General features: G+C 52.6%; 1 protein-coding gene across 1 annotated transcript in view; it reads right to left on the bottom strand.

The window, feature by feature from the left end:
* LOC116406632 (proline-rich extensin-like protein EPR1) overlaps positions 1-12263 on the bottom strand; it is a 57595-nt gene that overhangs the window by 42344 nt on the left and 2988 nt on the right. The window contains exon 2 of the mRNA XM_031891046.1: positions 10451-12080. Coding sequence (XP_031746906.1) covers positions 10451-12080 — 1630 coding nt within the window. The remainder of the gene's footprint in view (positions 1-10450; positions 12081-12263) is intronic.

Raw genomic sequence — 12263 nt, 5'->3', positions numbered from 1 at the left:
CCTGCCGGTCGTGTCTCCTAATCCACCCCCCCCAGGGGCCCCCCTAACCCCCTGCCGGCCACGTCTCCTAACCCACCCCCCCAAGGGCCCCCCTAACCCCCCCAAGGGGCCCCCACCTGGCGTCCTCCACTGAGCGCACATAAATTTAACGCTTCAGGGGAGGAACAGTCAGGCAGGGGGAGCGCTACAAGGGTCGGGTCTGGGCCGCCCGGTGTCCTGGCGGCCCAGTCCGACCCTGCCTGTTGGCCAGGGAGGCCCGTTGTTTGTGCCCATACAAAGAAGTGGTCTGAAGCTAAAATCGGCCCGTGTATGGGCACCTCAACTTCTGAGCCAAGTGGGGCCATGGGTGGATACTCTATAAATGAAAAGGAGTTACCTTAGTCCGGCCAAAGCCTGGATTTAATGCCCAAACATACAGGGCAGAAGCCCCCCCTTACCTTCCCTCTAGGTCCGTATTTCTTCCCAGCTTGGTTTCTGGAGGCAATAAAACCCCGGCTGCGCAGAATTCCCCGTGCCGTCCTGCACAAACCATTTCCATTCTTCATTAGGCTTTGTTTTATTAATGCCCATGAGGGGGAAGCGGCTCGGCAGTAAATTTTATATTAAACAAGGCTATTGTGGGAAATAGCGCCATGTACGGCAATCAAACTGGCGGAAAATACGCATTAGGCAGTTAGCTCATTTACTTACACGGCAGCCTTTCTTCTGGTTTCTGCATTAGAAATATGACATCTTATCAGTATTCCCTGGATCCGACCTGCCACCGGGTTGTGTGAAAATGAGCCATAAGGAATGTTAGAGACGTAAAGGGGAAATAAAAGAATCAGATTTTTGGATACTGGATATGAGCAAACTTAGGGGGCTGTTCCTGCTGAATTGTGCTTAGTACAGGGGAATCCCTATGTGCCATAGTTTTATGGTATCTCTCTGTACAGGCTATGAGCAAACTTAGGGGGCTGTTCCTGCTGAATTGTGCTTAGTACAGGGGAATCCCTATGTGCCATAGTTTTATGGTATCTCTCTGTACAGGCTATGAGCAAACTTAGGGGGCTGTTCCTGCTGAATTGTGCTTAGTACAGGGGAATCCCTATGTGCCATAGTTTTATGGTATCTCTCTGTACAGGCTATGGGCAAACTTAGGGGGCTGTTCCTGCTGAATTGTGCTTAGTGCAGGGGAATCCCTATGTGCCATAGTTTTATGGTATCTCTCTGTACAGGCTATGAGCAAACTTATGGGGCTGTTCCTGCTGAATTGTGCTTAGTACAGGGGAATCCCTATGTGCCATAGTTTTATGGTATCTCTCTGTACAGGCTATGGGCAAACTTAGGAGGCTGTTCCTGCTGAATTGGGCTTAGTACAGGGGAATCCCTATGCTGCCATAGTTTTATGGTATCTCTCTGTACAGGCTATGGGCAAACTTAGGGGGCTGTTCCTGCTGAATTGTGCTTAGTACAAGGGAATCCCTATGTGCCATAGTTTTATGGTATCTCTCTGTACAGGCTATGGGCAAACTTAGGGGGCTGTTCCTGCTGAATTGTGCTTAGTACAAGGGAATCCCTATGTGCCATAGTTTTATGGTATCTCTCTGTACAGACAATCTGGTGACATTATGAGACCGTTGCTGCTGTCTCGCTCCCATTCTCCCCGGAACGTGCCGCCGCTCTAATTATTTCCCACAGAACCCCCTTAGGATAACGTGGGAAGGGTAAGCAGCCAATCAGGAGTGAATTGATGGCGGGGCACGGGAGTGTTTTCCAATAAAGCGCCGGTATTATTGATGGCCGGGAAGGATTTCATATTTAAGCGGAGGATTATTAATTGCTCTGCGGAAGAGACACACCGGGCTCAGTTATATATTTTAGCCGAATGTCAGGGAAGACAGTAACTAAGATATCTGGGTATTTAATGCCGTTTGTCACCGGGGGAAATTAAGGTTATAATGAAAAAACCCTCTCTGTTCTGTTACCATGTAAGGAACAAGGCTGGAAACCCTGACATCCTGTGTAATAAAGGGCAAGTTAACCTATTCTATTAGCAGCAGCTTGTGTGGTGTGAGCGACCGTCCAATCAGGTGGCTGCAAAGCACTTATATATCCCATATGGGCTATGGGTACTGGTTACACAGTTGGTACAGGGGATATGGGCTATGGGTACGGGTTACACAGTTGGTACAGACAGGGGATATGGGCTATGGGTACGGGTTACACAGTTGGTACAGACAGGGGATATGGGCTATGGGTACGGGTTACACAGTTGGTACAGACAGGGGATATGGGCTATGGGTACTGGTTACACAGTTGGTACAGGGGATATGGGCTATGGGTACTGGTTACACAGTTGGTACAGGGGATATGGGCTATGGGTACGGGTTACACAGTTGGTACAGGGGATATGGGCTATGGGTACTGGTTACACAGTTGGTACAGGGGATATGGGCTATGGGTACGGGTTACACAGTTGGTACAGGGGATATGGGCTATGGGTACGGGTTACACAGTTGGTACAGGGGATATGGGCTATGGGTACGGGTTACACAGTTGGTACAGACAGGGGATATGGGCTATGGGTACTGGTTACACAGTTGGTACAGACAGGGGATATGGGCTATGGGTACGGGTTACACAGTTGGTACAGGGGATATGGGCTATGGGTACGGGTTACACAGTGGGTACAGACAGGGGATATGGGCTATGGGTACGGGTTACACAGTTGGTACAGACAGGGGATATGGGCTATGGGTACGGGTTACACAGTTGGTACAGACAGGGGATATGGGCTATGGGTACGGGTTACACAGTTGGTACAGGGGATATGGGCTATGGGTACGGGTTACACAGTTGGTACAGACAGGGGATATGGGCTATGGGGTACGGGTTACACAGTTGGTACAGGGGATATGGGCTATGGGTACGGGTTACACAGTTGGTACAGACAGGGGATATGGGCTATGGGTACGGGTTACACAGTGGGTACAGACAGGGGATATGGGCTATGGGTACGGGTTACACAGTTGGTACAGACAGGGGATATGGGCTATGGGTACGGGTTACACAGTTGGTACAGACAGGGGATATGGGCTATGGGTACGGGTTACACAGTTGGTACAGGGGATATGGGCTATGGGTACGGGTTACACAGTTGGTACAGACAGGGGATATGGGCTATGGGTACGGGTTACACAGTTGGTACAGGGGATATGGGCTATGGGTACGGGTTACACAGTTGGTACAGACAGGGGATATGGGCTATGGGTACGGGTTACACAGTGGGTACAGACAGGGGATATGGGCTATGGGTACGGGTTACACAGTTGGTACAGACAGGGGATATGGGCTATGGGTACGGGTTACACAGTTGGTACAGACAGGGGATATGGGCTATGGGTACGGGTTACACAGTTGGTACAGGGGATATGGGCTATGGGTACGGGTTACACAGTTGGTACAGGGGATATGGGCTATGGGTACGGGTTACACAGTTGGTACAGGGATATGGGCTATGGGTACGGGTTACACAGTTGGTACAGACAGGGGATATGGGCTATGGGTACGGGTTACACAGTTGGTACAGACAGGGGATATGGGCTATGGGTACGGGTTACACAGTTGGTACAGGGGATATGGGCTATGGGTACGGGTTACACAGTGGGTACAGACAGGGGATATGGGCTATGGGTACGGGTTACACAGTTGGTACAGACAGGGGATATGGGCTATGGGTACGGGTTACACAGTTGGTACAGGGGATATGGGCTATGGGTACGGGTTACACAGTTGGTACAGGGGATATGGGCTATGGGTACGGGTTACACAGTTGGTACAGGGGATATGGGCTATGGGTACGGGTTACACAGTTGGTACAGGGGATATGGGCTATGGGTACGGGTTACACAGTTGGTACAGGGGATATGGGCTATGGGTACGGGTTACACAGTTGGTACAGGGGATATGGGCTATGGGTACGGGTTACACAGTTGGTACAGGGGATATGGGCTATGGGTACGGGTTACACAGTTGGTACAGACAGGGGATATGGGCTATGGGTACGGGTTACACAGTGGGTACAGGGGATATGGGCTATGGGTACGGGTTACACAGTTGGTACAGGGGATATGGGCTATGGGTACGGGTTACACAGTTGGTACAGACAGGGGATATGGGCTATGGGTACGGGTTACACAGTTGGTACAGGGGATATGGGCTATGGGTACGGGTTACACAGTTGGTACAGACAGGGGATATGGGCTATGGGTACGGGTTACACAGTTGGTACAGGGGATATGGGCTATGGGTACGGGTTACACAGTTGGTACAGGGGATATGGGCTATGGGTACGGGTTACACAGTGGGTACAGACAGGGGATATGGGCTATGGGTACGGGTTACACAGTTGGTACAGGGGATATGGGCTATGGGTACGGGTTACACAGTTGGTACAGGGGATATGGGCTATGGGTACGGGTTACACAGTGGGTACAGACAGGGGATATGGGCTATGGGTACTGGTTACACAGTTGGTACAGGGGATATGGGCTATGGGTACTGGTTACACAGTTGGTACAGGGATATGGGCTATGGGTACGGGTTACACAGTGGGTACAGACAGGGGATATGGGCTATGGGTACTGGTTACACAGTTGGTACAAGGGATATGGGCTATGGGTACGGGTTACACAGTTGGTACAGGGGATATGGGCTATGGGTACGGGTTACACAGTGGGTACAGACAGGGGATATGGGCTATGGGTACTGGTTACACAGTTGGTACAGGGGATATGGGCTATGGGTACGGGTTACACAGTTGGTACAGGGGATATGGGCTATGGGTACGGGTTACACAGTTGGTACAGACAGGGGATATGGGCTATGGGTACGGGTTACACAGTGGGTACAGACAGGGGATATGGGCTATGGGTACGGGTTACACAGTTGGTACAGGGGATATGGGCTATGGGTACGGGTTACACAGTTGGTACAGGGGATATGGGCTATGGGTACGGGTTACACAGTGGGTACAGACAGGGGATATGGGCTATGGGTACGGGTTACACAGTTGGTACAGGGGATATGGGCTATGGGTACGGGTTACACAGTTGGTACAGGGGATATGGGCTATGGGTACGGGTTACACAGTTGGTACAGACAGGGGATATGGGCTATGGGTACGGGTTACACAGTTGGTACAGGGGATATGGGCTATGGGTACGGGTTACACAGTTGGTACAGACAGGGGATATGGGCTATGGGTACGGGTTACACAGTTGGTACAGGGGATATGGGCTATGGGTACGGGTTACACAGTGGGTACAGACAGGGGATATGGGCTATGGGTACGGGTTACACAGTTGGTACAGACAGGGGATATGGGCTATGGGTACTGGTTACACAGTTGGTACAGACAGGGGATATGGGCTATGGGTACAGGTTACACAGCTGGTACAGGGGATATGGGCTATGGGTACGGGTTACACAGTTGGTACAGACAGGGGATATGGGCTATGGGTACGGGTTACACAGTTGGTACAGACAGGGGATATGGGCTATGGGTACGGGTTACACAGTTGGTACAGACAGGGGATATGGGCTATGGGTACGGGTTACACAGTTGGTACAGGGGATATGGGCTATGGGTACAGGTTACACAGTTGGTACAGGGGATATGGGCTATGGGTACGGGTTACACAGTTGGTACAGACAGGGGATATGGGCTATGGGTACGGGTTACACAGTTGGTACAGACAGGGGATATGGGCTATGGGTACGGGTTACACAGTTGGTACAGACAGGGGATATGGGCTATGGGTACGGGTTACACAGTTGGTACAGACAGGGGATATGGGCTATGGGTACGGGTTACACAGTTGGTACAGGGGATATGGGCTATGGGTACGGGTTACACAGTTGGTACAGACAGGGGATATGGGCTATGGGTACGGGTTACACAGTTGGTACAGGGGATATGGGCTATGGGTACGGGTTACACAGTGGGTACAGACAGGGGATATGGGCTATGGGTACGGGTTACACAGTTGGTACAGGGGATATGGCTATGGGTACGGGTTACACAGTTGGTACAGGGGATATGGGCTATGGGTACGGGTTTACACAGTTGGTACAGGGGATATGGGCTATGGGTACGGGTTACACAGTTGGTACAGGGGATATGGGCTATGGGTACGGGTTACACAGTTGGTACAGGGGATATGGGCTATGGGTACGGGTTACACAGTTGGTACAGGACAGGGGATATGGGCTATGGGTACGGGTTACACAGTTGGTACAGGGATATGGGCTATGGGTACGGGTTACACAGTTGGTACAGACAGGGGATATGGGCTATGGGTACGGGTTACACAGTTGGTACAGGGGATATGGGCTATGGGTACGGGTTACACAGTTGGTACAGGGGATATGGGCTATGGGTACGGGTTACACAGTTGGTACAGGGGATATGGGCTATGGGTACGGGTTACACAGTTGGTACAGGGGATATGGGCTATGGGTACGGGTTACACAGTTGGTACAGGGGATATGGGCTATGGGTACGGGTTACACAGTTGGTACAGGGGATATGGGCTATGGGTACGGTTACACAGTTGGTACAGACAGGGGATATGGCTATGGGTACGGGTTACACAGTTGGTACAGGGGATATGGGCTATGGGTACGGGTTACACAGTTGGTACAGACAGGGGATATGGGCTATGGGTACGGGTTACACAGTGGGTACAGACAGGGGATATGGGCTATGGGTACGGGTTTACACAGTTGGTACAGGGGATATGGGCTATGGGTACAGGTTACACAGTTGGTACAGACAGGGGATATGGGCTATGGGTACGGGTTACACAGTTGGTACAGGGGATATGGGCTATGGGTACGGGTTACACAGTTGGTACAGGGGATATGGGCTATGGGTACGGGTTACACAGTTGGTACAGACAGGGGATATGGGCTATGGGTACGGGTTACACAGTTGGTACAGACAGGGGATATGGGCTATGGGTACGGGTTACACAGTTGGTACAGGGGATATGGGCTATGGGTACGGGTTACACAGTTGGTACAGACAGGGGATATGGGCTATGGGTACGGGTTACACAGTTGGTACAGGGGATATGGGCTATGGGTACGGGTTACACAGTTGGTACAGACAGGGGATATGGGCTATGGGTACGGGTTACACAGTTGGTACAGACAGGGGATATGGGCTATGGGTACGGGTTACACAGTTGGTACAGACAAGGGATATGGGCTATGGGTACGGGTTTACACAGTTGGTACAGGGGATATGGGCTATGGGTACGGGTTACACAGTTGGTACAGACAGGGGATATGGGCTATGGGTACGGGTTACACAGTTGGTACAGACAAGGGATATGGGCTATGGGTACGGGTTACACAGTTGGTACAGGGGATATGGGCTATGGGTACGGGTTACACAGTGGGTACAGACAGGGGATATGGGCTATGGGTACAGGTTACACAGTTGGTACAGGGGATATGGGCTATGGGTACGGGTTACACAGTGGGTACAGACAGGGATATGGGCTATGGGTACGGGTTACACAGTTGGTACAGGGGATATGGGCTATGGGTACGGGTTACACAGTTGGTACAGGGGATATGGGCTATGGGTACGGGTTACACAGTTGGTACAGACAAGGGATATGGGCTATGGGTACGGGTTACACAGTTGGTACAGGGGATATGGGCTATGGGTACGGGTTACACAGTTGGTACAGACAGGGGATATGGGCTATGGGTACGGGTTACACAGTTGGTACAGACAGGGGATATGGGCTATGGGTACGGGTTACACAGTTGGTACAGACAAGGGATATGGGCTATGGGTACGGGTTACACAGTTGGTACAGGGGATATGGGCTATGGGTACGGGTTACACAGTTGGTACAGACAGGGGATATGGGCTATGGGTACGGGTTACACAGTTGGTACAGACAAGGGATATGGGCTATGGGTACGGGTTACACAGTTGGTACAGGGGATATGGGCTATGGGTACGGGTTACACAGTGGGTACAGACAGGGGATATGGGCTATGGGTACGGGTTACACAGTTGGTACAGGGGATATGGGCTATGGGTACGGGTTACACAGTTGGTACAGGGGATATGGGCTATGGGTACGGGTTACACAGTTGGTACAGACAAGGGATATGGGCTATGGGTACGGGTTACACAGTTGGTACAGGGGATATGGGCTATGGGTACGGGTTACACAGTTTGGTACAGACAGGGGATATGGGCTATGGGTACGGGTTACACAGTTGGTACAGACAAGGGATATGGGCTATGGGTACGGGTTACACAGTTGGTACAGGGGATATGGGCTATGGGTACGGGTTACACAGTGGGTACAGACAGGGGATATGGGCTATGGGTACGGGTTACACAGTTGGTACAGGGGATATGGGCTATGGGTACGGGTTACACAGTTGGTACCAGACAGGGGATATGGGCTATGGGTACGGGTTACACAGTTGGTACAGGGGATATGGGCTATGGGTACGGGTTACACAGTTGGTACAGACAGGGGGATATGGGCTATGGGTACGGGTTACACAGTTGGTACAGGGGATATGGGCTATGGGTACGGGTTACACAGTTGGTACAGGGGATATGGCTATGGGTACGGGTTACACAGTTGGTACAGACAGGGAATGGGCTATGGGTACAGGTTACACAGTTGGTACAGACAGGGGGATATGGGCTATTGGTTACGGGTTACACAGTTGGTACAGGGGATATGGGCTATGGTACGGGTTACACAGTTGGTACAGACAGGGGATATGGGCTATGGGTACGGTTACACAGTGGGTTACAGACAGGGGATATGGCTATGGGTACGGGTTACACAGTTGGTACAGGGGATATGGGCTATGGGTACGGGTTACACAGTTGGTACAGACAGGGGATATGGCTATGGGTAACGGGTTACACAGTGGGTAAGACAGGGGATATGGGCTATGGGTACGGGTTACACAGTTGGTACAGGGGATATGGGCTATGGGTACGGGTTACACAGTTGGTACAGACAGGGGATATGGGCTATGGGTACGGGTTACACAGTTGGTACAGACAGGGGATATGGGCTATGGGTACAGGTTACACAGTTTGGTACAGACAGGGGATATGGGCTATGGGTACGGGGTTACACAGTTGGTACAGGGGATATGGGCTATGGGTACGGGTTACACAGTGGGTACAGACAGGGGATATGGGCTATGGGTACGGGTTACACAGTTGGTACAGACAGGGGATGATGGGCTATGGGTACGGGTTACACAGTTGGTACAGGACAGGGGATATGGGCTATGGGTACTGGTTACACAGTTGGTACAGGGGATATGGGCTATGGGTACGGGTTACACAGTTGGTACAGACAGGGGATATGGGCTATGGGTACAGGTTACACAGTTGGTACAGACAGGGGATATGGGCTATGGTACAGGTTACACAGTTGGTACAGACAGGGGATATGGGCTATGGGTACGGGTTACACAGTTGGTACAGACAGGGGATATGGCTATGGGTACAGGTTACACAGTTGGTACAGGGGATATGGGCTATGGTACGGGTTACACAGTTGGTACAGACAGGGGATATGGGCTATGGGTACAGGTTACACAGTTGGTACAGACAGGGGATATGGGCTATGGGTACGGGTTACACAGTTGGTACAGGGGATATGGGCTATGGGTACAGGTTACACAGTTGGTACAGACAGGGGATATGGGCTATGGGTACAGGTTACACAGTTGGTACAGGGGATATGGGCTATGGGTACAGGTTACACAGTTGGTACAGACAGGGGATATGGGCTATGGGTACGGGTTACACAGTTGGTACAGACAGGGGATATGGGCTATGGGTACAGGTTACACAGTTGGTACAGACAGGGGATATGGGCTATGGGTACGGGTTACACAGTTGGTACAGACAGGGGATATGGGCTATGGGTACAGGTTACACAGTTGGTACAGACAGGGGATATGGGCTATGGGTACTGGTTACACAGCTGGTACAGACAGGGGATGTGGTTACTCCATTCCGGCTATTTTGCTTTACATCTCAATTTCCTTACCATAAATAGACGACATTGATGACCAACCATCCCGGGTCTATAAATATATATATATAAATGGGGCATTTTTATACATTAGCGCTAAACAAAAATATACTCATTGTTCAGCCCAAAATAGTATCCCTTCGCTCGGGAAACAATGCTGCCATTTGGCATTCGGCTACACACCAATTCATTTCAGAAGCTAAATTAAAATCCTATTGTGCTGCGTTGTTAATATTTTATGTCCTTGTTTTTTCGACAATTATTACGTGGCATTTTGCCCAATCTGAGTCAAACTTCACAGCCATCTGCGGAGGAGCTGAAATAGCACAACCGAGCAACTTTGTTCCCCTTCAACTCACCTTCTGCTCCGAGTTTCCCGGACGAACGGGCCGAATCGAGGAGCAGCGGCCCATATGGGAGGCGAGGGACAGACAGGGTTGAATCGAGGAGCAGCGGCTCGTATGGGAGGCGAGGGACAGACAGGGTCGAATTGAGGAGCAGCGGCCCGTACGGGAGGCGAGGGACAGACAGGGTCGAATCGAGGAGCAGCGGCCTGTATGGGAGGCGAGGGACAGACAGGGTCGAATCGAGGAGCAGCGGCCCGTATGGGAGGCGAGGGATAGACAGGGTTGAATCGAGGAGCAGAGGCCCGTATGGGAGGTGAGGGATAGACAGAGTTGAATCGAGGAGCAGAGGCCCGTATGGGAGGCAAGGGATAGACAGGGTCAAATTGAGGAGCAGCAGCCCGTCTGGGAGGCGAGGGACAGACAGGGTCGAATCGAGGAGCTGAGGCCCGTATGAGAGGCAAGGGACAGACAGGGTCCAATTGAGGAGCAGCAGCCCGTATGGGAGGCGAGGGACAGACAGGGTCGAATCGAGGAGCAGCGGCCCGTATGGGAGGCGAGGGGCAGACAGGGTCGAATTGAGGAGCAGCGGCCCGTATGGGAGGCGAGGGGCAGACAGGGTCGAATCGAGGAGCAGCGGCCCGTATGGGAGGCGAGGGGCAGACAGGGTCGAATCGAGGAGCAGCGGCCCGTATGGGAGGAGAGGGACAGACAGGCTCGAATCGAGGAGCAGCGGCCAGTATGGGAGGCGAGGGGCAGACAGGGTCGAATCGAGGAGCAGCGGCCCGTATTGGGAGGAGAGGGACAGACAGGGTCGAATCGAGGAGCAGCGGCCCGTATGGGAGGAGAGGGACAGACAGGCTCGAATCGAGGAGCAGCGGCCCGTATGGGAGGCGAGGGGCAGACAGGGTCGAATCGAGGAGCAGCGGCCCGTATGGGAGGAGAGGGACAGACAGGCTCGAATCGAGGAGCAGCGGCCCGTATGGGAGGCGAGGGGCAGACAGGGTCGAATCGAGGAGCAGCGGCCCATATGGGAGGCGAGGGGCAGACAGGGTCAAATCAAGGAGCAGCGGCCCATATGGGAGGCGAGGGACAGACAGGGTCGAATCGAGGAGCAGCGGCCCGTATGGGAGTCGAGGGGTAGACAGGGTCAAATCAAGGAGCAGCGGCCCGTATGGGAGGCAAGGGACAGACAGGGTCGAATCGAGGAGCAGCGGCCCGTATGGGAGGCGAGGGACAGACAGGGTCGAATCGAGGAGCAGCGGCCCGTATGGGAGGCGAGGGGCAGACAGGGTCGAATCGAGGAGCAGCGGCCCGTATGGGAGGCGAGGGACAGACAGGGTCGAATCGAGGAGCAGCGGCCCGTATGGGAGGCGAGGGACAGACAGGGTCGAATCGAGGAGCAGCGGCCCGTATGGGAGGCGAGGGACAGACAGGGTCGAATCGAGGAGCAGCGGCCCGTATGGGAGGCGAGGGACAGACAGGGTCGAATTGAGGAGCAGCGGCCCGTATGGGAGGCAAGGGACAGACAGGGTCGAATCGAGGAGCAGCGGCCCGTATGGGAGGCGAGGGACAGACAGGGTCGAATTGAGGAGCAGCGGCCCGTATGGGAGGCGAGGGACAGGGAGGATTGATGAGAATCTTTCTTTTAAAGGAGAAGGAAAGGTATTTTGGCATTTTATTGCCAATATATTAGCCCTATATTTATTCTGCAGAAAGCTTTACCATACCTGAGTAAACAGCCTTAGTAGTTTCCTCTGTTTGTTTAAGATAGCAGTTGCCATTTTATCTTGGTCTCAGTAGCTTCCTGCTGCAGTTCTGGCTATTG

Source organism: Xenopus tropicalis, chromosome 8 (assembly GCF_000004195.4).
Source record: "Xenopus tropicalis strain Nigerian chromosome 8, UCB_Xtro_10.0, whole genome shotgun sequence".
Classification (NCBI taxonomy): Eukaryota; Metazoa; Chordata; class Amphibia; order Anura; family Pipidae; genus Xenopus; species Xenopus tropicalis.
Note: the sequence above shows the minus strand (reverse complement) of the source record. Positions and strands in the feature narration are given on the sequence as shown.